This window comes from Ammospiza caudacuta, chromosome 11, assembly GCF_027887145.1.
Source record: "Ammospiza caudacuta isolate bAmmCau1 chromosome 11, bAmmCau1.pri, whole genome shotgun sequence".
In the NCBI taxonomy this organism is placed as follows: domain Eukaryota; kingdom Metazoa; phylum Chordata; class Aves; order Passeriformes; family Passerellidae; genus Ammospiza; species Ammospiza caudacuta.
Window position 1 is genome coordinate 18,096,944 of NC_080603.1, and position 26,807 is coordinate 18,123,750.

General features: G+C 50.6%; 2 protein-coding genes across 2 annotated transcripts; one reads left to right on the forward strand and one right to left on the reverse strand.

Annotated features, from left to right (window-relative positions):
* Positions 1 to 11,339: 11,339 nt before the first annotated feature.
* PDCD1 (programmed cell death 1) lies at positions 11,340 to 15,888 on the reverse strand. Its single transcript, XM_058812581.1, has 5 exons — positions 15,692 to 15,888; positions 13,394 to 13,726; positions 12,944 to 13,096; positions 12,367 to 12,401; positions 11,340 to 11,558 (listed from the first exon to the last, which is right to left on the reverse strand). The coding sequence occupies exons 1-5, from the start codon at positions 15,798 to 15,800 to the stop codon at positions 11,340 to 11,342; spliced, it is 849 nt and encodes a 282-aa protein (XP_058668564.1). The 5' UTR covers positions 15,801 to 15,888.
* Positions 15,889 to 20,936: 5,048 nt separating this feature from the next.
* DYNLT2B (dynein light chain Tctex-type 2B) lies at positions 20,937 to 26,756 on the forward strand. The gene is made up of 5 exons (XM_058812425.1): positions 20,937 to 21,041; positions 21,479 to 21,612; positions 23,204 to 23,273; positions 24,928 to 24,991; positions 26,301 to 26,756. Exons 1-5 carry the CDS (start codon positions 20,965 to 20,967, stop codon positions 26,346 to 26,348), a joined length of 393 nt encoding a protein of 130 aa, XP_058668408.1. The 5' UTR covers positions 20,937 to 20,964; the 3' UTR covers positions 26,349 to 26,756.
* The last annotated feature ends 51 nt before the right edge of the window (positions 26,757 to 26,807 follow it).

The window sequence follows — 26,807 nt, forward strand, 5'->3', positions numbered from 1 at the left end:
GTGGTTCTGCAGGTCTGCTTCTTGTTGGACTAATTTGACAGATTTAAAATCTATTTCAGTACCCAAAGTTATTTGGAGGTTGTCAATTCAACTCTGCTACTCAGGTAAGCAGCATGGCTGCATCTTCTGGATTCTCCTGTGACCCCATGGAGATGGATTTCCCATCCCTGGTGTCACCAGTGCACTCCCAGGTGATAGCCCTCACAATGCTCTCTCTCACAGGGCACGCCTTGGCCCCCCAACACCACTTGCTCACCCCAGGGTCCCAGAGAAGACAGATCTTGGTAACCATGGTTGTGTTTGGGGCTTGTGATGTACAGGTTACAGGCTATTTCAAAAGTTTATTCATGTTGCTGTGGTTTGAGCTCAGCCAGTAACTAAGTACAGCACAACCTCTCACTCAGTCAAACCACCCTGCCCCAGCAGGACGGGGAGGAGAATTGGAAAAGGGTAAAGTCTGTGAATTGAGATAAGAACAATATTTCAATTGATAATTGAAATAAAATAAATATTAATAATAATAACAATCATGAACAGAGAGATAGAGAGAGACATAATAAAGACAAGAAATGCACACTACAGTTGTTCATCACCCTCTGACTGATGTCCAGCCCATCCCCCAGAGCAATCAGCCCATCCCAGCCAACTCCTCCAGTTTATCCACTGAGCAGCATGATCTATGGTGTGCAAAGTCCCTTGGGCCAGTTCTGGTCAGCTGTCCTGGCCCTGCTCCCTCCCAGCTCCCTGTGCACCTGCTCCACTGGCAGAGCACAGGAAACAGAAAAGTCCTGGACTTAGAGTAAGCACTACTTGCAATTACTAAAACATCAGTGTGCTAGCAACATTATTACTCCCATATTAAATCTAAAGTACAGTGCAGTAACAGCTACAAAGAAGAAAATTTTCTCCATCCCAGCTGAAATCAGTTGTGGCCACAGGACATGCTGTGCCCACGGGTAAGTTCTGCAGGAGCCCAGCTGCCCTGCTGGGAAGGTGAGAGTCAGGGTGTTAGGCTGCATGGGGACAGCACATTTCCTCCCAGCCTTAAGTCACCCACTAGGTCCCTAAAGCCCTGAAAGGTGAAGTAGCAGAAGGCAAGAGTCTGCATCTTCCCCTTTGTAGCCCAATATTTGCAATTTCTGCATAACTGGGGCCTAGACTTTGGACTTGCTGCCACAGCCTTCTTGCACTTGCCAAGTTTGGCACCCTTTGCTCCCTCTGCAGGGTACCCAGACAGCTGGCCAAAGGCAGGGCAGATGGGCATGTGCCTCTCTGGAAGCAGAGCACCCTGGGAGATAAAAACAGCCCCAAGCTTCCCTTCAAGATGCCCACACACACCTAGAAAAGGCTTTTGAGACATTAAAAAGCACAAATGCATTCCTGGGCTGAGGAGAAGGAGGTTGTTTTGTTCCTGCAAGTAATAAACCTCATCCTGTGCTGGTAGGATGAGGGTAGCTGGGAGATTCATCCTCATACAGAATATGTCTCGTAAGAATCCACCAGACCCATCAGTCTTCCAGAGGTTGTTGGATGAGGTGCCTGGCTGAGGCATCCCATGCCACCAGGAGCTGGGGAGCTTGCTGAGCCAAGAGCAAGGGCTGAACCTTGGGTATCCAATTTTCCAGGCAGTTCATCAGTTTCCCTATCCATCACCCCAGCTCCTCTCTGTGATCTCCAGGTCCCTCTACATGATGGTCAAATAAAGCACAACGAAGATGATCAGTGCCAGAACACCGAGCAAAGAACTGCCAATGCAGCAGCACCATTTCCAGGAGAAGTTCCTGTTGGAGGGTGAGGGGTGGTGGGCCGAGGCTTCATGGGGCCTTAAGTTGCTGTTGGAGGGTGAGGGGTGGTGGGCCGAGGCTTCATGGGACCTTAAGCCCTGGTGTTTCAGGGTCTGAGATGTCGTGGGTTTTGTTTTACTCCGGGCAACTTGTGTTGGGGCTGACTTCAACTTAGTGCGATGGGTCCTGGCCTTGTCCACACCAACCAAGGGCTTGCAGTCATCTGATCCCAGGGATGACCATGGCTCCGTGTGATGGGTTCCAGCCTCCCCCGTATTTGTTAAGGACTTCCAGACATCTGAAGGCCAGGCCACACATGGCTTGCTGCTGTGCATCCTGGCCTTGTCCTCACCCATCAAGGGCTTCCAGGCATCCAGTGCCGGGGCCCTCTGTGACCTGTTGCAAATGCCGAGCTCGCAGGCCTCGCAGTGGGCACAGTCGTGTGGCCCCGTCACTGGTCTATCCACCACGACTTCCAGGAGGTCAGAGGGCTGGACAGGTTTCTTGTAGAAATACTGGAGGATCTTTATCACCAGGTTGTGCAGAATTGTCTCCACAGTGTCCGGGCTGAACTGAGGATCCTCCAGCCCGGAGTTAGGGCAGCGCCTGCACTTCTGGCGAAAGATCCGCATCCACACCGTGCCCCAGCCTGGGCCATGGTACATGTGGAACACGATGTGCACTTTGGCAGAAGACCAGTTATAAAAGCACTGGGAGCACTGAAACCTGTCAGGGCAAAGAGGAGACCAGCTCATCCCAGGTGCCCATGCTGAGCTAGAGGCTTTCAGCACAGTCAGTAGGGACGAGGGTTAACACAGACTATGGACTAACTTCACTCATGCAAGCTTTACACCAAACTGTCCTCCCCCTGACAGCATGATGCCTGTCTGGGAAATTCACTACAGATGTGAGCTGAGGGCTGGCCTCAGCATTAAAGATTTCAGAAGCCACGCTGTCTTTTGGGATCCTGGCCCCACTGCCAAAAGCAGGGGCCCTTGGGATGGGTAGCATCAGGTCCCTATTTGGGACACTCCATCCTCTCGCCCGTGCTGGCTCATCACAGCTCAGCAGAAAGCCAGCATCAAGCCCAAGACTGGGTAAGACAATAAAAAGCAAAACAGAAGGAAAGTGTGGGTGGAGGGTGCAGGGCAGGTGCAAAGATATCTTGAGGAGCCAAAAGGTGTGCAGCCACAGCTCTTCATCTTGCACAATTTGTATTGGGGCTGGCAACCAAGGTCTTCATTTGCTGCCACTCACGCAAGGTGTCTGAGCAATGCCCAGGGTGGAAGTGTTTGGGATGGGGCTTCCCATGAGCAATGCAGAGCCACAGACTCCCTCTGCCCAAGGCCCTGCAGCCTGGTGCAGGTGCAGGGGCTGCTGAGGCATCACCCCATGTCCCAGAACACAGTGGTTCTCCCTCTCCTCACCCCCTGCGTGCAAACCCAGAAGATTTGGTTCTAGTGAGATATAACTCCCCCTACTTGCTGAAGGAGCTCTTTTCATCTTAACAATGACATGGAGAAATTCTGGCCAAATAGCAGCTGCCCTTTGGACCTGCTGAACTATTGTCCCCTCCAAATATCATGTTTTCCAGTTTGGCAATAACCCACCGAGATTCAAACAAAAATTAAGAAACCCTTCACAGCCTCATCCACCTCCAAACTCCCCCTTTTGCTCAAAACCCCGTTTCCTGCAAGCAAATTTTGAAAAAGGAAAAGGTCCACATATCGACCCATCAACCCTGATGCCCCTCCAACAGGGTCCATCAGCAGCCCCCTACCTCCCAAGAGCACGGCGCGGCATAAACTCCTTCCAGCCAGGCTTGCAGGCCTGCACCTGCAGGGTATCATCCTCCAGAAGTGTCCACGGATCTGTTACGTGCATTTCTTCAATCTTCACTGCAAAAATGTTCTGCCACATGCTCATAGTTCCACTTGAAGCTGGGGAAGGGGTCGTGACCAAGCTTGCAAGTCAAGCTTGCAGCTTCTGAATGCACATGTGCAACTGCTTTTTCCCTATACTTTTCCTCCTTGTACAACAATGTTTTTGTGCTTGGAGAGGGGAACCTTTGCTCCTGCATGAGCAGCACCACCCCATGCAAATCTCTGGGTCAACAGTCTCTGCTGACACTGCACCAGGTCTTGGCCAGGTGAAATCCCTCCTAAAGTAAGGACAAAGCAGATTTCTTCAATATATGCACATGAACCCCTGACCTTGGAAAGCCACAATGCTGCTCTGTCCATAGGCAGAAAGACTGGAAACAAAACCTCCTGCCAGGCTGCCCACGCCCATCACATTCATGGCAGTGGGGAGAATTTAAGAGATTTGCCCGGCTTAGGAATAATGAAAGTGAAACCCATCGAAAATGCAGGACTCAGCAGCTGATAAAGCTCCAGATAACCTTATCTATCTCAGTAGCTGCCAGCAACCATGGGCTATTTTTACCTATTTTCAGCCAATTTGAGCAGAAAAAGGCCTAACATGAAACTTCAGGGTGGAAAGTTGGGGAGGACAGCATAGTGCATAAAAGCAAAAGAGATGAGGTGTGCTCCGAGCTGAGAGTACCCAGGCAAGGTATAAACAGCAGGGCTGGGGCTGCCTGCTGCCCTCTGCCTCCCAGCTCACCCCTCTCCGAGTGCAGGTCCCCCAGGAAATCCCATGGAGAGCTATGCAGGATGGAAAGCAGGTTAGATAAGATGCCAAATGATAACAGGACTTGAGTTTGAGAAAGATCTTGATAAGGCAGGTTTAACTCCAGGCTGTCCATGTAGGTAAATCCCAGGAACTACAGCCTGGCAGGGAGGCTCTGATGTTTGCTGCTGGAAGGGAAAAGTCAGCAAGTCCTTTGTACCAAGAGCCCTGTAACACCTTCACAACGTGCCCTGCCCCTCCTGTGACAGCAGAGGCAGGAGACCCCAGGAGATCCCAGGGCATAGCAAACCTTCAGCTTCCACATTTTCCTTCTTTGTGGTTCCTTCCACTCTCAATTACACCTTGATATCATCATCTGGAGCAGGACTGGAAGGACAGAAAGTGCTTGGAAGCAGAGAAGCCAAGACAAGGTCTTCAGGAGGCTTATGAAGAAAGCCCTCACCTATGGATAGACCCTGAGTCATCCCCTTGCCAAGACCCTTGTCATGGGTTCATTGGGTCCTGCTTGGGCTGGGGCAGTGAACTACAAACAGGGCAGTGAAGGAGGGATCATCCCACCAGTGTTTTCAATGTTCACAGAAAGGAGCTGGGGGACATCCTTGGCTCAGGCCTGGTGCATGAGGAGGAAGAGACAAAGCAGCAGATCTTTACAGCCTCCTATCATTCCTTTCCCTGGGGCTCCCATGTCTATAGATTCATTATAGAAAACCCCTTCATGTATCCTGCCACAGAGGGGTCTTCAGGGCTGCAAATCTCATGGTGCAGAAGGTGGAGCCAAGTAGGGAAAGGGCTGGCCTCACGGCTGGCACCATGGCCAAGCATGGCATGGGCACCCAGCCAACACACGGTGACAAGGATGGAGCCCCCACCCTGCAGCATCTGCCTGTCCACTTCACCCCTTCTGTGTTATTGTCCAAGATTTACCCTGTGGGGGTTGAATGCAGGAAAGACCTAAAGGTTTTGACACCTTCCATTAACATCTAGGGCATGCCTGTGCTAAACATCTCCAGCTATTTTGAGGAGGAGAAGCCCCCTGGAGACACTCTCATATTCACCCAAACAAGGATCTGTGGTTTCAGCCCAGCTCTTCCTCCTTGAGCCTGCTGACACAAGGCATCCTCTCCACAGGACCAGCACCACTCCCCACACTCCCCACCCCAGGGGCTAAAACACTGCCCCTCTGGCACACTGCTCAGTGGGGATACAGTGGCATACCTGGTTCCTGGTGTGGGAACAGGTCCCTGCCTTCAAAACCTGGCTGTGATGGAAACCAGTGCCTGCTACGTCATGGCAACACAACTCAAATCACGACCCACAGTGTGCTGAGCCCTCACAGTCATCTCTGACACAGCCGAGTGCTGGTCCCTCTATTAGAGCTTTTGACTTGCCTCTACTAAAGGGACTTTCCTAGAACAGCCCACAGAGACGAAATTGCTTCGACATCCTGTTCCATTTCACACACACCTCCCAGCTCTGCCCAAGCACCCTGCTGCTTATCAGTACCTGCCTGGAAACAAAAGCTGTTTCTACAGGATCTCCCTACAGCCTGGCCTCAGCAGGGAGTGGGGACATGCTCTGTCCTGCACACAGTGTGACCTCATTGGGCTGGCAGCCCTTGCCAGGGTCAGACCCTGCCAATCCTCTTCACTCCAGCACACTGGCCATGGCTGCTCCGTGGGATGCGTGAAGGAAGCACACAAGGTGCAGCCTCAGTGGTAATTTCCCTGCTGTTTTTGCACAGCACAAAATTATTTTTGACTTGAGCTCCCACCCCTGGGTGAGCCGCCTCTGTGTGCACAGGAAGGTTTCCCAAAGTTCTTTCTCCTCCTCTTCATTTCTCACTATGTGTCAGCCTCCACATTCCCCACTCTTCCAGCCAAGGGACGAAGTGCCCACATTGCCATAAGGACTCTCCTTGGCCCACATGCACCCCTTTCCTGCTGGGACATCCATGCCTTCCTTTGGCATGGGTCACCCCATACCCTGGTGGCTCCATCCTGCCAGCAGTCCCTGGAAAGGGCAGAAAGGGGCATTCAACCCCAGACCCCATGCAGGACTGCAGAAAGGAGCATCCCCTCAGCAGTGGGGATGCTGTGTCCATGGGCACATCAAGGTTTACAGGACAGATGAACTGACATCTAAGCAACAGGGCAGAACCCTAAACACTTCTCACTGCTTGCTTCATACTGAGGCTTTTTCCTATTCTGAAGACTTCCCTCATTTTTTCCTGAACACACCCAATTCTTTTCCATCAGTCGTTCTTTCAGGAAATTTTTGCTCGTTTCTCTAGGTCATCAGGGTGAATTCAGTTTCTAATCCCCCATCCAAACAGCCTTTACACCCTCTTTCAATAGCATCTTGCTTTCATATGAGCCTGGCTTCCCCAGAAAATCTCTGTTGGATGTGTCTGCTGCACAAGCTATTGATAACTGCTCATGGGATAGAGCTTCTTGAGAATCCGTCCACCCATAGTGGCAGAATTTCCCATTTCCTCATTTGGTTATGAGAATGTCATGTAAGGCAGCACAAAGATAGCATCACTCCCGCTTTCCCTGTGGTACCCAGTCTGCCACCCTAATGAAGAGAAAATGAGGATGGTTTGACACAAGTTCCAGCTAAATCTGTGTTCTCAGCCCCAGCACTGCCCTGTCAGTGTTTGCCACTTGGTGGTAATTTGTTCCAGCAGGTTTCTGGATATTGAGGCAGGTTGACTCATCTAGAATTTCCCGGATCCTCTTTTTTCTGCTTCCATGAAGCAGACAGTGAATTTTGGACATTCATATCCTCCTGGGACACAGCTCCATGACAGCCCTCTGTGCCTCAGTCCCCCTCCAACCTTGATGCATTTGACAATGAAAGGTTGTCACCCCTTGTCATGGTGAAACCCACCAGCTCTAGGGACAAGCAGTGGCTACAGGTTCCCTTCCATGCTGGACTGTCTGCACAGCTGAACCCTTGGAGCAGAAGGGCCCACCTGTCTAAGGGTAGATTTGAGGAAAGGAGGATCAGTTCCTCAGGAAATAGGGCTATGCCCAAGCTGGGCTGTAGAGAGGGCACATTGCCCCATCATCCTGGATTTCTGGGAAAGAGAGGGATGCTGAGCAATGGAGAGAGATTTAAGGGGGCAAATGGATGTGAAGATATGGGCAGGTATCACTCCACATTAGGCTCCTTGTTCTGTGATGGTCCTTCCAGGCATAAGGGGCGAGCTCGACCCCCTCCAACAAAGCTCTGTGCCAGCACCATGGGCAGAGAGTTTGGCCTTGGGACAGAGGAGCAGGCAGGCACAGGGCTCCTGCCTGGCCCTCCAAGACCCATGCACCAGGATCTGGACTGTCAGCTCCTCATTGAGCATCACATCCTACCAAAGGGAAGAAGAGAGAGGAGAAGAAACTCTGGAGGCAACTCAAAGCAAAACTAGAGAAAGCAGAATGAGGGCGGGAGGAGGAAACACAGATACTCTGCAAGCTACAACAGCTCAGTGACAGGTAGGGTGAGCCTCTCGGTGGGACAGGATGGAGGAGATGTTGTGGACCCAGACCCCTCAGGACACACCAGAGCTGTGCAGCCTGACCATGGTTAGGGGTCCAGGCAGCCTGCACAGCAGCTCACCCCTCCCACCACCAAGCACAGCACCCACCAACTCCCTCCAGCCTTTCTCTTCCAGGAACAACAGTCTCTTTCCCAGATAGTCAAGGCTATGGCAATGCTCCCACACCACAGTTCCTGACAGACCAGTCCCACCCACAAGCCATCTCATGAACCCAGTGGACAAATAACCCACATACCTCATGCATCACCTCCAGTCCAACCTGTCCTAATCAAAAACTTCTGAGACATCCCAGTGACCAGGACAGTGCTCACTTGAAACTGACCCTGCTGTCCTACAGCCTGACCACCCCTTCTTCCCTCAACACCTGCAATGCCCTGGTGCTCAGGAACAGTGATTTTCTGATTCATGGCATGGCTCTCCTCAAAGACACAACTGCAAAGTGCAGGAGGATTTCCATTCCATCTTCATCCACCTGTCCAGTTTTCCTAAGACATGGTTTATGAGTTCAGGTTTCTTGAAGAGAAGCTTGCTCAAATGTTGTTTCCAACCACCTTTAATCAAGGCTGGGATGTATAAGGAGCCAGGCTGGCTCTCAAGCATCATGTAGGAGGATTTTTCTTGCTTAGGTATAGCCCAGGCACGTTGCCACACATCCAGCTTCCCGCAGATGCTGACAGGGACCAGTCCCAGCTCTCTGAGGTCTCCCAGATGTCTCTGGGCCATTGCTCATCATCAGGACCCTAGTGTAGGGCCAGGCTGAGGCTCCCCAGAGGTCTCAGAGGGTGTGTGGCCTCAGAGGGCTGACGAAGCATTTTGGCACTGAGGTGGTGGCAGCCTCTCCTCGGGGGTGCCCGCGGTCGGAAGCGGCTGCTCTAACTGCCAGACCAGACTGCACAGGAAATGCAGCAGCTCCAGCACACACAGCCTCCCCTGGCTGGTCCTGGCTCCCAGCTCAGCAGAAGCTGTGGCACAGGGATGGGGGCCTGAGGGGATGTGTGTCTGCAGGAGGGTGGTATTTGGTACAGTAGCTGTGCAAATCTGAGGGTGTGCACACAAATTTGTCTGGTGACTTGTTTGCACATCTCTGCGTCATGAGCATTTGTGTGTGCTTGCACTTGTGTGCACACTTGATTCCCCATTCCCAAGAAGGATAGTGGGGTGTAGGGCCTGACACCCATCTCAGGGCACTGCTTGGTCTGGGGAAGCTCAGAAAGCACAGCCAGTGCCAGGCCAGGTGCAGGGGAGTACAGCTCATGTCTGTCAGTGCTGGGCATCCTGTGCTCCAAGCAGGGATGGGAGATGGTGTCTGGCAGCCTGGAGCATCCCCAGCACTCAACCCATGCATCTTGAGGCCCCAGCCTTCCTCCCTGCAATGGGCAGGACTGTAGCCAGGCTGATGGGGATTGGAGGGACACAGGCACTGCAGCAGGCTGGATGCTCTCCCATCCCAAAAGGCAGTGGGAGATGCTTTTGCTACACCTCCAACCCCACTGGATGGCTTGGGAGCCTCTGGTCAGCTGCAGACCACCATCCAACCAGAGAGGAAAGGACTCAGCCGCAACTGCACCTGGAGGAGTCATAGCTGCAGCCAGGGAGTGCAGGAAGTGCTGAAGATCTGGCACCTCTGCTGCCTGAGAGGTAGGATGGAAAATATGAAGCAGGGTCCACCCTCTCAGCTATGTCAGTGTCGTGTCTGACGGGAAAGCAAAACGCAGAAGTGCTGACGGAGCTCCCACTTTCCCACTGCAGCTGCCTCCTGCCTCGTTTGCTGGGGCCTGCTGGCCACAGCAGGTCTCTGTCAGAGCTGCTGGGGCAAAGAGCAGGGCTGCTGCTGGCAAACAGCCCCGATGGGCTGAACCATGAACTGCCATGAGTTATGGGCAGTTATGGCACTGCCCGTGGAAGCTACTGGGAGCCTTCAGCAGCACTGGGGACCAAAGGGGACACCCCGTCCACTGTCTTACCCTGAAGAAAGGTGAAAGCTATCCCAAATGGATATTTATACCATCTAGTCCTCTCTGGAAGTTTCTCATGGACTTTCCAGTCCCCACAGAGTACAAGATGAGGTGCCTGGCTTGCCTCACCCCTTCCCCCAGTGCCCAGGTTTGCTCCCACAAGGCTGCACTGGTTTTACGGGGTGGTAAGGGAGGAAGAAACCTGCTGACAGTGCTGCCAAAGTGTAAGATGCAAGTGACTCTTCTCAGTTTTCACTGAGTTTCACACTCTCCTGGCAAGCCTCTGCTGCCTCCAAAGCCACTCCTTACTGGGGTTTCTCCTCTCTCAAGCAGCTGTCATTTCTTTCCACTCTGGTTTCTGGCACGTAGCACATCTCTTTCAAGAGAGAAAGTGGAAGTTTGAAGCCAAAAAAGCTGCACTGAGCACCACGATATGAGCTTTGCCCTGGCTAATGGCAGCCAGACCCCTGGCACAGCAGGGATGCTCATCCCCATGGAGTGGGTGAGTGCCCCAAGACAAGCCTGATTAAGGGAGAGTGTTGGCTTTCAGCCATGCCTGGGTGACCAGCTCAGACAGGGGCAAGGAGAAAATGAGCATTGACCTCTCTAAATTCTTAAGAGCAGCTTTGTGGAAGAGCAGCTTGCATATGCCACGGAGAGGCCCAGGAACCACAACAGATGCTGCCACCTCCCAGCTCTGCCCTGCACTGCAAGAGCCGTTATTTGCCTGCCCACGCACTTGCCATCACAAGTCAACAAACTCCTGGATGCAAAACTCTTTATTCACCCCCGTGGCCATATCTGACTCCCACCTGGGGAGGGAGGGACACAGGGGTAGATTACCCCTCATGTAGAGGAGGAAAATGCCTGGAGACAGGCAGAAGACCAGCTGCCTGCTTCCCAGGGGTTTCTGAATAGCGGTACATAGGGCAGCCTCTGCTCCGAGCAAGAAGCTTGCAAGAAGCTTTGGCTCCTGTGAGCAGCATCTCACAGGATTCACTCCAGCTCTGACCTCCAGCACTTTCTTCAAGTCATGCTTTGATAGTTGGCTCAGACCTAGGGCAGGGAAGCAGCATGGCTACTCCAGAGAGCACTGGGTGAAGGTAGAATACTGTAAGTCACCTTTGGGACAGACCTGTTGGCATCACTGCTCTGCCTCAGCCCTTTTTCCCTGCCTTGAGTGAAGAGGCAGCACATGGAGCACAGCAGGGACCTTCCTGATCCTGTGGTACCCACCCCATGGCCACAACAACACTGTGGTGAGAACTGTTCAATACTAACTCCAGCAGCAGCAGCATCTCTGTTGCTTTAGTCCTGATACGCTGGATTTTCCCAGAGTGAGGGGCTGGGGCAGCCTCTTCATGCCCACACCCTGGTGAGGAGGGACACTGACCCTCAGCAGGGCAGTGATGGCAGCTGTCGAGTCCTCTCCTCCCAGTGTTTCTTGCCATGCTCTGGTGTGACAGGTTTCTCCTCAGGGAAGATGATGGTGGCATATTCAGTCTGCTCAACTGGCTGAGTCTTGGAGGGCACTGGGCTGTGCTGGTCCCGCTGAAATTCCAGCACACCATAGTCCACAGTGGATACAAACACCACGGGGGGCTTCTCTTCCTTCTGCAAGGTAACCCCATCGTGGTGGTTCAGCCTCCAGAGGTACCCACCATCCCCAGCACAAACCCGTTCTTACAGCAAGTGCCAAAATCAGCTCTGAAGCATCATGGGAGAGTGAGAGTGATACGCAGCAGAAAGATGCACAGACCTGGGGCAGAACATGCACAGAGGAACTGCACCATGAGCCTTGGGGTCTCAGCTCTCTGCCTCTGCAGGCAGGCTGGACTCTGCCCGCCCGGCCATGGAAGGCAGGGCTGTGCTAGGAGCCCCTTTCCACCTCTCCATTGGGCTCCAAGGTGGATGGTGTGCAGGAGAAGAGCCTAGGGCTGAGTTTGCTCAGCCCAGAAAGGAGAGAGTAAAGAGCAACCTACTCACTGCCTTCAGCCACCTACTGAATGGGGTTGGAGAGAAAAAGGAAACAGATCCCTCCTACAGGTGCCTGCCTAAAGAGAGGAAAACAGGCACCAGCTGCAACAAAATAAATTTTAGCTTGATATATTGGAGGGTAACATCCTCCCATTCTCTACAGCAGCACAATCCACTGTCAAAGAGAAGCCTGCTTTGAAGAAGAATTGGATTAGAGAGTCACATCCTATCTTGGGTAGTTTTATTTTGATTTTGTGATGGGGCTGTGCTGCTGCGGGTGCAGAAAAGCAGTTGTAGCCATGCAGAAAAGATCAAGCAGCAGCAGACAGAAGAAGTGAGATGCTAGTGAAGAGCTGATAAAGGAAGGCCCAGCACCCTCCTTGCCCCGGTGATGCCATAGTGCTCTCCTGCAGCACAAGCAGGGTGGCAGAGGCGGAAAACTCACCACTGGCATGTTTTCACTCGGTGGTTTCTGCACATCTGCAAAGTAACACACTTGGTTAGAGTGAGGAGTTTTGTGTGCCCCACCCAAGAGCACTGGACACTGCAATCTTTTCACCACACTCACTCCTTGTCCACAGGGCCTAACACCCTGAGCATTACAAGGACAAGTGAGACATCAGCCCAGAGTCTAGGGTTTAATCTGGGATTAGTAGAGTGCAGCAGAACTCTCTGTGAGTCCTTGGGTGCCTGTGGTGTGTCTGAGGTGATGCCCTGTGCTGCAGCAGGGTGAGGTGCTCCAAAGGCACCTGGGCAAGGTGCATGGGAGGGATTCAAGTGCACCACTAAGGCACAACACTAACGAGTGGTGTGGAGCCACAGCACATGGTCTGGGGGCTCTACAAAGGGCAAGCAGAGCTCAAAGCACCCCTCTCCTCCCAGCTTGGAGATATCTGTCCCACAGGGGCATGCCACAGCTGGGTTTAGCACATTGAACCAGTCCATGTACCCCAGGCAGCTGCAGACACCTGGCTGACCCCAGGTCTCAAACTGGGTTTGTGTGGCCTCCAGGGGAAACATACCTCCTCTCCTGTATGTGAAGGTGAGGTAGCCGAAGATCAGCAGCACAACCACTCCAGCCAGCAGGAGGATGCCCAGGAGCATGGCCTTGATGTGCTCTGAGGGGCTGCCTTCCTCCATCTCCGGCTCGTCAGTAGCATTCACCTGGGGGGCTGCTGCAATAGGCATTCAAAAAAGGGGGAACAAAACAGCAAGTCAGGAGTACAACGTGGCCTCTACAGTCCTTGTGAAAGGCAGCAGGGGAACATAGGGCCGTCCTCAGAAAGGGCTCAGTGCCATGTAGGCTGTCATGGTCTCATTTGTCCTCCAGGGTGCAAAGGAGACAGGACAGGGCAGGGCTGTGCTCTCCTGACCCATGTCAGGTCCTCTGCCAGCAGGTTACTGCCTGCCTTAACCCCTGGTGCTACAACAGGCTTGGGACCCATCCCCATCAGCTCAGCCCCCAGGCTGACCTGTGACTATCAGCTGGGCCCTCTCGCTCTCCATCACTTTATCGGGCTCGTAGAAAGTGATCAGTCCACAGTAGTAGGAGCCTGAGTCATTCTGGTGGAGGTTCAGGATCTCAATCTCAAAGACAGGAGTGTTGTTGATGAGCCGGTACTTCTCTGTCTCTGTCGTGGGCTTGTATCGGCTGATCTCAGCAGTTTTCTGGGCTTGGCTGTGGTTGGTCTCCTTGTACCAATTGAGGCTGTACTCTGAACCAGAGTCATTCTCCATGGAGATATTGCAGTAGAAAGTGGCTTTGTCACCTTCAGGGCGAGTTAACACTGCTGGGGAGATGGTCACTGTTTGGGAGAGAGGATACAAGGAGCAGACATGGTTACAGCAGGCACAGGTCTCAGAAACAGCCATACCCTGTGTGGGAGCCAGGGATGCAAGCCCAGTTCACATTATCACTCTGGGACATGGGCAGGTACATCACTCCATGTCTCTGCCATTCCAAAAGTATGCCTGCTGGCTGGAGAGGGACTCTCAGAGGTAGCAACTGTACTGTGAAATAGTTTCAGCAGACCAAATTGTGCTCCGGGCTACCTAAAATTAGCACTGAACACCTGTACCAGGGAAAACAGACTTTGGGGGTTGTATTATTTTTAAATATATGCTGTATGTTCATGTCTGAGTCATCCTCTCTCCAGTTGAGGTTGACTCTGAAAGTGAGCAGGAGGACAGAGTCCCAGGCTGGGGCAGTGTCCTGTGGTTCAGCCCATCACATGCCTGGCTGCCTGCTGGGATCCTCTGGCTCTTTCCACTACACAATGCTGGGAGCTCAGAGCAGGCAGGGGCTGCCCCTGGCACAGTATTTGTCATCTCCAGCCTGAGACCACCTGACAGGGAAGAACAACCTGGAGCTTACAGTGCCATCCTTTTCCAGGGGCCTGTCCTCTCCCTATGTGTGCGTGGCAGCCAGGTCCCAAGGTTCCAGCTGGGCTTGTCAGGCTGCTCCCAACACAGAATCCAGCCAGCCACAGGCACAGGCTCCTCTGCTTTAGCAGCAGCCCTGCTGCTTCACCTCATTTCCCTGCCCATTATCCGGGTGGGTTTATCCATCCTGCCTTGTGGGAATGCTGTGAATGTGGGCCAGGCACACAGTGTCCAGCTTCTGCCAGTCCCACACAGCAGAACAGCCGTTGTAATTATTTCTGTTCAGAACAATGAAAAGTGGGAAGAAGCATTTTTCACAAGGGTCTCCCAACCAAGCTATTCAAACCACCATGGCTTGAAAAGTCTCTGTGAAAGGAAATTTGCCTTCCCCTTTCAGAAATCACCACCGAAAGCAGCCCCAGGGCTCGCACGCAGAGTCAGAAAGTCCCTCCTGTCCCCCTAGCTCTGCCCTGAGGCCATTAGCACCATAACCTCAGCATCACCAACTAGAAAAGGAACCTGGAAATTCTGTGAATAAATACAAGACCAGATAGAAAACTGGGCTGAGAAATGAGGGTCGAGACCAAACAGGAGGAAGGAAGGAGAGAAGTGCCCCAATTCCCACAGGCGGCACTGGCTGTGGCAGTGTCCACACCAAGAGATGGGATTTCTGCCATGTTTTGGATTTCTTGTGTTTAACAGGAAATATTTGGCAGGTTCAGGGCTTTATTTCCTACTAGTGCCGCTGCCAACAATGAATAAAGCGTTCAGATGACTTCTGAAAGTGGATGTTGGGTTTACATGTTTTCCTGTATCTTCCCAGAGGTAACATCTGCTCCAAGGGACACCCAGCCTCTGCCCACCCTCAAGGCAAAAAGTACATGAATCCACCAAAGAAACAACGGGCTGGAAGGAAAGGGCTTCATCAGCTTTATCAGAGCTCTCATTCACCCTGCCCAGACTCACACCTTCCCTTCAACCTCTCCTTCTGCCACAAAGTTCACCCAGAGCAAGAACCCTAGATCCCTCAGGATCAAGTCCAAACCAGGAGTTGCAGCCCAAGGGCACAGACTGAAGCCACAAGAGCTAGAAAAAAAACCCCACACCCCCCTGGCAAATTCATAAGCTCAACACCAAGTTCCAACCACTGTCACTGTGTCACAATACAGCTCTGGTGTCCTGTCCCCTTCTCCATCCTTTAATCCCATTTCTGCCCCAAGAATCCCCAAGTCCTTTGCTTCAGCTGCACATACCCAAAAGCTTTGAGGTTTCTGCCTTCTTGATGCCAGAGCTAGTTTTTAACTACAAAGCTCCCAGCCCTTAGACATCTTCCACCAGCATCAAACGACATGGCCATGCCAGCAAGCCCGGCACACTCCTGTACCTACCCCGGCGGCAGCAGGTCAGCATCGGCCCACAGCAGAGCAGGATGGCACAGAGGTCAACCAGGGCCACCTCCACGCTGCCCCATGACTTCTTAGAGGCCCCTGGAGCCATGCTGAGCCGCTGTGTCCCCTGCCCAGGCAGGCGGGAGGTGCTGTGCCGTGTGCGCTGTGCCGCTCCCGGCTCTCTCCGTGCTTCCTTCCCCACAGAGGCAGCAGCTTGTTCTCTGTCGTACACAGCGAGGGCTGGGTGGAAATGAAACGTACCCATCTCTGCCCCAGAGGGAAACCCGGGCTGCCTCCCGCCCCCAGCTTCCTCCCCACAGAACCAGGGATCAGCTGAGCCAGACCTGGCCCCTTCCCCTCCCTGCGCGCTCCTGGCATGTGCCCATGCAGGTACCCAGCTGCCAAGCAGTGGGGAGAGCTTAACAGAACAGCTCTTCTGAGCCTGCACCCTTTCTGGGGAAAGCTTCCAGGGTTGGAGGAGGCAGGGACCACAAGGGACATGTCCTCAGCTCTGAGCCTGGCCCATAAGTAAAAGTCATCTTGGGTTCCCAGGCATCTACAGGTGCTCCCACTGAATGCCCAAGGCAGTGGGGTTGTGGGACATGTGGCATTGGGTGGACAGGGTCTGAAAACCATGGGACACTTATTGTAGGCTGCTCCCACCAGGATGGAATGGGATGGGAGATGAGGAGGGGGAGGAGGATGAGTTTTGCCTTCTTAGGTGTTTTTCTTCTCAGATTTGACGAGAGCAAGGGCAGGTACCCAGGGTGCTGTTATTGGGGCAGAAAACTTCTGTAATTTTTTGCCATCCATGCTCCCCTCTCACTACACTGACTAATACTGGCATAGGAAATAACCAGCGGTGAAAGCACGCTCTTCCATTTCTCTAAAACACAGCCTCGGTGCCCCACAATTTTGGAAAATGTCAGGGGAAAATTAGTGACTGAAAATTAATAAGAAGGATGTGATTCTAATGATGACTTCACTATTTTTCCAAGCTTCCACAAACAAGCTGTGGGGCTGGGGCTTGCTCACCTCTCACTTTCAAACATGTCCCTGGCAGGCGAGTGGGCTGGGGCAGCCACCCCTAATTTCATAGAATCATGAAATCATAGAATCATTAAAATTGGAAAAGACCTCTAGGACCATCAGGTTCAGCCAAAAACACCATACCACAAGGATGGCCAAGGAGGGGGTTCTGAGCTGGGGCAGACAGGGCTCACCCTGGGAAGGTGGCTCAGTCCAGCCTGTCTTGGTCCTCTTTTCCAGTCTCCTCCTGACATTTGCAGCAACACTCCTTTCTCATGGACTGCAGGCACTACTTGAGCTGCAGAGCCAGGCTGGGTGCTGTGACCACCTTGTCACCTCTCTATGCCATCTGGCCAGAGCCCACCATGCTGCCTAGGTGGGTGGCAAAAGGAAGTGCTCTCCATCATGTACAAGGGTGCACATGGGTTTTGACTTGGACATCACTTGTTCCTTCAAAATTTCCTAGATTCCCACTAAAAATCCCTGACTAAACTAAACTAAACTGAACTGAACTCCAGGAAAAAAGGAAACTGACAGCAAGGACACTTTTCCACCTTGAGGCTTTATGTCCCCAAATAGTGACACCAGGCACTTGAGCCAGGTGTGGGGAGGCTCGTTTGGCACTTGCCACATGTTTTGGTTTCTAGAGGTGGAAGATGTGATGGGTATCACCACCAACATCACAACTCAGCAAGCCAGGGGGATAGGCAGGAAAAACTGGCTCATCCTCCCCACCTCGTGTGGCAGCAGCGGAGCTGATTAGAATCATAGCACAAATTGCTCAAACTTTCCAATGCACACTTGCAATAGGTATAACTGGTACCCAGGGTGGGGAGGCTGCCATGTCCATGAGAAACTAACAATGGCAAGATGTCCTTTTCTCTGAAACAAAAACCCAACCCATGGTGATGAAAAGAATAAAAGAAAAGATCAAGCTGCTAGGAAGCTGCTGTGGAGGAAAGTGAAGTGAGCAGCAGTCTCAGGTGTCAGCATTGCAGAGGAGCACGGCCCCAGCCCCATAGCAGCCCTGGGGCTTCAGGCAGCCTTTGAACCCTGCCTGCAGCCGGCCAGACCAGCACAGCTCACCCTGGCTCCTCCAAGTTCTCCAGCATGAAGGAAAACAGCCTGGCTCCAACCATGATGCAGCTCCCTGCTCGTGCTGGTAAATCTGCTCCAGCCCAGTGGGGTAGATGGTACACCTTGGAGTTTGCTGACAAGGTCATAAAAAGGTCCTTTGGTGCTTAAAAAAATATAAATTTTTTCTGTGAGTTGGAGCATGGCAAATTGCATAGGACAGTCCTTTTCTATTTGTCCACCAAAAGATGAAAATTAAGTCTAAAAAGTAAGGACAAGCAGAAATAAGTGAGAAGACAGTTATTTAAAACTAAGAATCAGCAACTGCAGCAAGCACATGTCACACCAGTTCATTGGAGCACAAATGTCATAGTTTTTCTCCAGCCAGAAGCTGGTAAGTTCCATCTGAGACCCAGAGGAGGACCTGGTCTTCTGCAGCCATCGCTGTTGGGGCACACAGCTGTCACCTGAGCACTCACCTCAGAGGGTAGAGAGTCAAAATGTTTAGAGGGTAGAGCCCCAAAATGTTTAAAAGCATCTGGGTTATTTAAGGAGCACTGAAAAACTGGAAGAAAAAGAAAGTTGTGATCAAATATCTCTGATGGAGCTGACTGAAGCCAAGAGGTGCATGACCTTGAAGTCCAGGGAAACCATAGCTTCCCAGGTGAAAGAGGAAACACAAACTGCCACAAAAGGTGCTGAGGAAGAGAAGCCCACACGTTCCAAAGATCCTTCCCCCAACGGTTTAACTGAATTCACATCTGTGGCTCTGACCCAGGCGGGAGCCGAGTGGCTAGGGTGAGAGGAGGAAATGGTTGATAGTGTTTGCAAATAAATACAGAATCGTGAGGTCTTTCAGATACTTATCAGAAATCATGAAGGTCTCTGCAAACGATTTGCATGAGCAGCAACATCTGACCCTGTGGGGACAGGTAGCGTGCTGTGGTTTTGAGTAAGCAGCGGTAAGCAGTGAGTAAGTACAGGGATGGAACAGAGACACAAAACTGTTCCTTTAACAAGCAGAAACCTGCAGGGCCTGGGCAGAGCACTGGTAACTGTGATGGGAAGGTGCCACATGGGTATGGCAAAGGACCAATGTCACCTCCAGCATGGCAGTGAGTGTTCCTGCTGGCGGTCAGAGCTGACACCCAGCCCAGCGGTAGTAAGGATTCTGCCAGTCCATCTCTAACAAGAGGTGCTGGCAAAGTCTGTGGAAATTAGGAGCTGCTGCTGCTCAGGGTCTCAGCAATCCATTCATGCTCAGAGGAGGCTGGGGCAGGATCTGGCACCAGCTGGGATATGCCTGTGCAACCCAAGCAAAACTCTGGCAGTTTTTCCTCCTGGGGCAACCTTACACCTCCTGTACCCGAGGGGCACCTCCAGGCACACCTAGCCCTGTCACAGCTCATGGCCCCCTCCAGCCTCTCATCTGTGTCAGCAGCATCACTCCACAGCAGCACTGGCTGTGCCCTCACAGTGTTTCCATTCGGAGCTGGGTGAGGCACACAGGGACCTTTCTCAGCCGTGTCATCCGCTGCACGTGGGAAGCACAATCAATCACAGAGATCGCTGCTTCGAGATAACCTGCAGAGGAAACAATGTCAGCTTCTCAGCAGGGGCTGCAGCACATGCCGCCTTCCCTGTGACACACAGCTGCTATGGGCAGGGAAAAGGGCACAAGGATTCTGGGGAGCAAGAATTTTAGGCCTTTATGGAGGATTTAAGAAGTTGCTGGAGGAAAGGAGCAAGGCTGGGATCTCCTCCCTGATGTCTGGGACGTGTTGTACAGAGGCAGGAAGGGAGCCCTTCAAGCCCTTGGCAAGGCTCAGCACAGGGGCTGTGGCTGCTGGCTGGTTTGGGACAGAAGGGGTCACCAGGGAAGCGCCCAGTGAGGCCAGGATGTCTTACCCCACTCTCTCCCCATCATACCTCCAGCCACAGCCCAGGCAGCAACTTCTTCAAACCCTTTACTTACAGAATCACAGAATGAATCAGGCTGGGGAAGACCTCTGAGATCGTCACATCCAACCTATGACTCAACACCACCATGACAACTACAGCCTGGCATTAAGTGTCACATCCAGTCTTTCCTTAAACACCTCCAGGGACAGTGACTCCACCACCTCCCTAGGCTGTCCATTCCAATATTAATCACCCTTTCTACGATGAAGAAATTCCTTCTAATGTCCAACCTAAACCTCCCCGGGAACAGCTGTGCCATCTCATCCTGTTGCTGGTTGTTTGGGAGAAGGGGCTGACCTTTGCCTGGCTGCACCCTCCTTTCAGGGAATTGTAGGGAGGGATAAGGTCCCTCCTGAGCCTCCTTTTCTCCAGACTAAACACTCTCAGCTCTCTCAGCTGCTTCTCACAGGATTTGTGCTCCAGACCCTTCCCCAGCTCCACCGCCCTTCTCTGGACTTGCTCCAGCACCTCAGCATCTTCTACAAGCCATTTCAAAATTTTACAATTATTACATTTATTAAAATAGCCTGCAATTATTTAACACTTATTTACCAACTACTTCATTTAACAAAAAAACCCAAAAACTTTTCTTTTCTTTTTTTTTTTCTTTTCTTTTCTTTCTTTCTTTCTTTCTTTCTTTCTTTCTTTCTTTCTTTCTTTCTTTCTTTCTTTCTTTCTTTCTTTCTTTCTTTCTTTCTTTCTTTCTTTCTTTCTTTCTTTCTTTCTTTCTTTCTTCTTTCTTTCTTTCTTTCTTTCTTTCTTTCTTTCTTTCTTTCTTTCTTTCTTTCTTTCTTTCTTTCTTTCTTTCTTTCTTTCTTTCTTTCTTTCTTTCTTTCTTTCTTTCTTTCTTTCTTTCTTTCTTTCTTTCTTTCTTTCTTTCTTTCTTTCTTTCTTTCTTTCTTTCTTTCTTTCTTTCTTTCTTTCTTTCTTTCTTTCTTTCTTTTTCTCTTTTTTCTTTTCTTTTTCTCCTTTTCCTTTTCCTTTTCCTTTTCCTTTTCCTTTTCCTTTTCCTTTTCCTTTTCCTTTTCCTTTTCCTTTTCCTTTTCCAATACAAATGATACCCCACGCTGCAGGTACACACACACAGCCCAGCCCCGCAGCCCCGCAGCCGTGCCCGGGCGGCGCCGCGCGGGGCGGGCGGCGGAAGCGGCGGCAGCGGCGGAAGCGCCGCAGTTGTCCCGGTAACCAACGCCGGGGCCTGCGGGGCCATGGGCGAGCTGGGCCCGGACGAGGGGGCCGAGGGGGCCGAGAACACGTACAGCCTGCGGCCCGACCTCCAGCACCGGTGAGGCCGCCGGGAAAGAGGGGCCAGCAAGATGGGGAACTTTGGACTGGGGCGGGTGGGCCCCAGGGGAATGTGGAGCTGCGGTGGGAATGGCGGGAGGGCGTCCCTGGGCGTGAGGCGGTGCGGGTGTGGGGAACGGGGAGCACCGAGGGCTTGGCGGCACCGGGCTCCCACACCAGCTTTACACCCACTGGAGTGGGGGGTGCTGCTGGAGGGGCAACGTCCAGTGCGGCTGGTTTCACCCCTGCCGATAGGTGTTTGGCTTTTGGCAATATCTCCGTTTTAGTGGAGCTTTTTTTTTCATCTATAATTTTTCTCTAATACATGAAAGCTATATTTTCCGAGGAGTGGCACTGTGTGTGTTTCTACACGTTGTGTGTGAACTTTTCCACTTCTTTTTTTTTTTTTTTTTTTTTTACTTTTTGTTGCCATGATAGATTTAAGTCCTCCACAGTAAAAGAATGCATCCGTGCGATACTGAAGGAGAGGCTGGCCGATGTACAGTACAAACCAGAAGAAATGGCTGAACTTACCAAGTCGTTATCAGACACAATAAAAGACAGACTGAAAGGTAAGGAGGTCTGCTGGGGCTGTAATTTCTTTTCTTGCCATGTCCTCTCCATTTTGACAAGATCTCGCTTTCTTCTTTTATTCTTGAAATGTATTCCTTCCCCGTTGACTGACTCCAGTCTGCTGGTATGAAGCAGTCTGTCCTATATATATGCATTCCTTGCCTGCAGAACTGGAGATCTAATTCAAGCAGACAAGATTTGTTTTTGTATAACTTGGCAGGTGTGTGATGTCAGACTTGGAGGGTCTGCAGGGGAAAAGAAGCTGCATTAGAGAGAAGAAAGAAGTGATGTTTCACTGCCTTTTGATTCCATAAACAGAACCATTCCTGCTCTTTTTCTGCTGTGAGTTAGATCAGAGCTGGAATAGCAGTGGAGATCAGAACAAGGCTCAGGGGGCACAGGGAAGGTGGGAGGGAGGAGCAGTCAGCCAAGGAGGGGTGTGACTACAGCCTCACAGCTCTGGAAAAAGGTTGTGCTGCTGCACAGGATGCCCTCCAGCATTTTCGAGTTCAAGAAGAAAAGTGCAGGCACCAGCAGGTGTTTCCTGAGTTTTGTGCCGGAATAAATATACGGATGTGTGTGCTGGCATGGACACTTTTGTCCCGTTCTTCCTGGGGACACGCTGGTGCTCCACCTGCTGGGCTGGCCTGCCGTGGTGGCACGGTCACCCTCGGCAGGAGCCGTGCATTTGTGCTTCTCCCAGAACTACACATCTGCTTCAGAGCCAGCAGCAGCAGCAGCTGTACTCCCTGCACGCGTTCACGCTGAGCTCCTCTGCACGGGGCTTGGCTTCAGTCATGTGCAACCACAGTGGCAGCAGCCTGAAGCTAGGCTGGCCCGGGGTAGCCACTCTTATCAGCTGGCATCTCTGATAAGCATTGACTGTTGGATGTTAGCAGAGCCATCATGCTGCATTCAGTCCTCCAGTGGAAACGGTGCTGGAGTCGTCCCGGGACACTGCTTTGTTGAAGACAGGCATAGGGATCTATATTTGATTTCAAACATGCCTGTTCTGATTTGGCTTCTGGAACATTGCCATGGCCTGATTAGATCTGGCCTGTGCCCCAGAGGTACTTTTTACTGTTGTGAAACAATAGCACATCTCTGAAGGCACAAAAATAACACAGCTATTGTGTGGCCCTTTATACCACTCGGGAGCAAAGGAAACACCTGTGTGGCAGAAGAATCTCACAATACCTTTGCATCAAACAGTTTTAAAATAAGGCAGTTTTTTTCAAATTGCATTTTGTCCGCCAGCAGCCTTATTTATGTTCTTTCCATGTGGCCAGTTCTTGAAAGTTGTCAAAGCAGAATGCTGACCCACAGTGTATCTGCTCAGGGGTGTCCAGTGCCTTAAGATGCAGCTTCTGATGGATGCCAACTACTCTGTTCACCCTTCAACTCCAGCAAAACCATGGTACTCCATACTAGGAAAATGAAGTTTGCAAGGCAGTCTGTCCACTTGGCTGCTTGCATAGGCTTGTACAGCCACTTGCTTTGTAGCCAGAAATCTTTAGCTTTCAGGGTCGTGTCTTGGGCTCATATTTTTAAAAAGTTATTGCTCTCACTATTATTTTTTTCTCTCTCCAGAGGAGGGATTTGACAGGTACAAGATGGTGGTGCAGGTTGTCATTGGAGAGCAGAGAGGAGAAGGAGTGAAGTAAGTTTTGCATCTTCTAATTGTATTTCTAGCATGTTTTCTGGGTTTAGGTGTAGTTTTTTCCTTTGGAAGCTGCTTCCAATTTCCCTTGCTACAAAGATCTGTCTGCAGATGATAAAGTGTAAATCACTTTCTTTTCTCTTTTAGTGGCAACTTGAGTGCTTAGGTTGTGACTGGTTGAATTAGCCAGTGATAATTGGCTCTATAGTTCTTAGCAAGGTTCTTAGCAAGCTGAAATGCTGAAAATCATTTTTGAGGAGTGTGGTAGAAGCCTTGAGGAGTGTGGTAGAAGCCTTTTGTGTTGTATTCATGATGAATTAGGCTACACCCCCCATCCATTCCTAAGGCCCTGCTGGAGCACAAAAGCCATGGTAACTCACTTCTGTCTAAAGCCAGAAAGCTTCGATAAGCACTTCATTTACATTTTTCAGAAGTTTCAGTTTCTATAATCCCACTGCAATACTGCCATGGGAACCAAGCCTAGATTCCCATGTGGGTGCTGAGCACTAGCAGTCAGCTCCAGATGCCTGCAGTCAGATGAAAGAATTCCTCTTGGCTGCAATAGTGGGCTGTAGCTTTCCATTACTCATGGGTAGGGAGAAAACAAAAGGGAACAGCTCACAAGGTCTATGTGCTTTATCTGCTGGGCTTATCTTTATTATTGTGCCTGATACTCCAGCAGAAAATAAGTGCAGCAGAGCTGTAATCAGAGCTGCTGCCTCCCTGTTCTGGAGGTCAGAGAGGAATACCTGTACCTGCTGTTCTGGCTTTTGTCAGGAATGTCTGTCTGCAGGCAGGCTGCTCCACAAGCACTGTGCCAGGGTGAACAGTTCAGTGTTCAGATGGTCTGATCAGAAATGTGAAGTCCAGCCACACAGGCTGACAGAGCAGTTGGGGAAATTTTCCAGTTTGTAACAGACAGGAAGCAAGATTGAAACATAATCACTGACTTCCTTAATGCAAAATACACCTTAGTGCAGTCACTCATACATGATGGGACTGTGCCCCTAAAGGAATCCTGTCAGCTGAGGCTCACTGGGGCAGGCAGGGAGTGGGAGCCTTGAAGCAGAGATAAGGGAATGTCAGTGTCACTAGACAAGGCAGCCGCAAGATCTCCCATGCAATATCCTGTTATGGTCTGGTTGTTTGTGCTCAGGATAGGGCTTGGGTGTAGAAGTCCATCAGGATAGTCAGGGAGCAGAGGGTATAGATATGAAAAGACTTGAAGAGGTCGTGGTCTCGTAGCATGGCATCTGCCAAGGCATACGATAGCTCCCTATAAATAAATTGGGAGTATGTGCCATGAGGGTGCAGGTGAAGGACAAGAACAAATAAGCTAAATTAGCCACTGATATGCATAGGCCAGAAGTCAAAGATTCTTAAGCACCACAGCAATGAGATTTCAAGTCCTGCTGCACAGTGGAAGTAGCAAGGTTGAGAGCTGATGAGTTTGAAGGTGGAGCACATACAGAGGGGATTACAGCATGTGGTAGAATTCAGCAGTAGAAAACCAGGCTTGGGATTCAGGAGCATACTTCCCAATCCCATTACCTTTAAAGCAAGCTCAGTTTTGTTTTCAAGGGAAGTATCTGTGATCACTTAGGTCAATATACATGAACTCTGGGTAATGTCCCTGTCTGTCTCCTTTGTCTAGCATGGCTGCACGATGTTTCTGGGACGCTGACACTGACAGCTGTGCTCACGACGTGTTCATGAACGTAAGTATGGGCTGGATTCTCATGGCAAGTGCAAGGCTACTTGCTTTTGTATGAGAGGCAGAGTGACCTTAAATATGGAGCAGAAAAGAAACAACTGCTAGAAGGAAGGAATCGAGATTATTGAAACAGCCTGATTTACATGCTTGTTCACAAAACATACTTAACTTTAACAGCCAACATAGTTAAAGTTCTCCCCTGAGTAGGTGACACAGTACAGTACAAAAGTCATTGTAGTCACACCATTTACTGGTGGGGAGAGAAAGCACAAGAAATTAAGTATTTTCTTACATACTTTGCTGAACTGCAGTCGTGGAGCATGGCTGAAATCCAGGACTGTGCCAAAGTCAAGGTTTTACTTTATTATTATTTTATTTTAAACTGACACCTAGATACCTGTGGGTGTGTGGATGGAGGAAATTGAGGCAATTCTGGCATTCAGATGCACTCACCTGGGTTACACCACAAGTGAGGTGAATAAGAAACTTAAATAAAAGAGAGAAAATTGCTATATATTACCATACAGTTATGATCTGGTGTAAAGTTCATTTTTCTCCCGGCTGATTTACGACCGGTGATAGCTCAGGGACGCCACTTGTAAGGTTTTCCATGCTGTTTAGGTGGCCTGGAAAGGCCCAGGGATGGCCTTGAAGAGCCGACGCTTCAAAGGACGAGGAGAGACTTCTGATCTTGTCTCGGTCTTGGTGTTTATTAATTGTTTATCTAAAAGATTTTCTTTCAGCCCGACAGAGGTCTGCACAGCAAGTCAGCCATGGGCACACTGCCGAAGCCCCTGGGCGGTCACTTATCTTTATACCCTAAGTTACGTGTACAATATTTATCATTTCTCCCCAATACCTTCTACCCTTATTAACCGGTGCACTTCTAGTAATAACCAATCCCCAAGTGCCACCACCACCACAGAAGATGGAGGCCAAGAAGAAAAAGAAGAAGGACAGGACACGCCCCAATTCCTCCATCTTACTTCTTTAGACCCCCCTGTACCAAAATCCTAAACCCTGTGTTTTACACTTTAACTAACTTATCCCTTCACCATTCACCCAGTGAATTCCTCCCAGTCCTCATACAGGTCTCATCTCCTGTGTAGGATCAAAGCCCTGCCACCAGACACTTCTGGCAGCATTCCAGGACTCCCGAGCCCCCCAAGGGTGGTCTCGGCCTCTCTGCACCTCCATCCTGAGGTGCTAAGATCCCACAATCTGGTCTAAATGTTCCCCGATGTTTGCCTGTTCCACTAGACTAGCAAAAAGCTTGCCTTGACTAACACAGAGCTTTTCTCTGTTTTCCCCAGGACAGTCTGTTTTGTGTGGTGGCTGCATTTGGCTGCTTCTACTACTGATGGTGACAAACATTGCACAGAAGGATGGACATTGGGGAGAATGCTTTGGAGTATTTTTTATTTAAGTGTACAAAAGCATCATACTCTTCCTTGAGTACATAACACAATTAACTGCTCTACAAAGCACGTCCTACACCTGTGCTACACACTACAACATTCCCTCTTCCTTGTGGATATTTATATAGCTTTAAGCACAATATTAATATTACTATTATTATTATGATGTCCTTTATTTAAATGGCCCTTTGTTTTTAATATAGTGTTGGTTTTGTCCTAAAAGTGTATTGCCAATAGCCATTGCTTCTAAGGCAAACTCAACTTTTGTCTCGAAAGGGTTCTGTTACTTTTATTTTTTATGAAATTAATGAAATATTTATAAGAAAAAAAATAATAAATCTATGTATTTAATATTTCTTCTCTTGTGGCATTTTCTTCCACTCTACAAGATGCACTATCCTG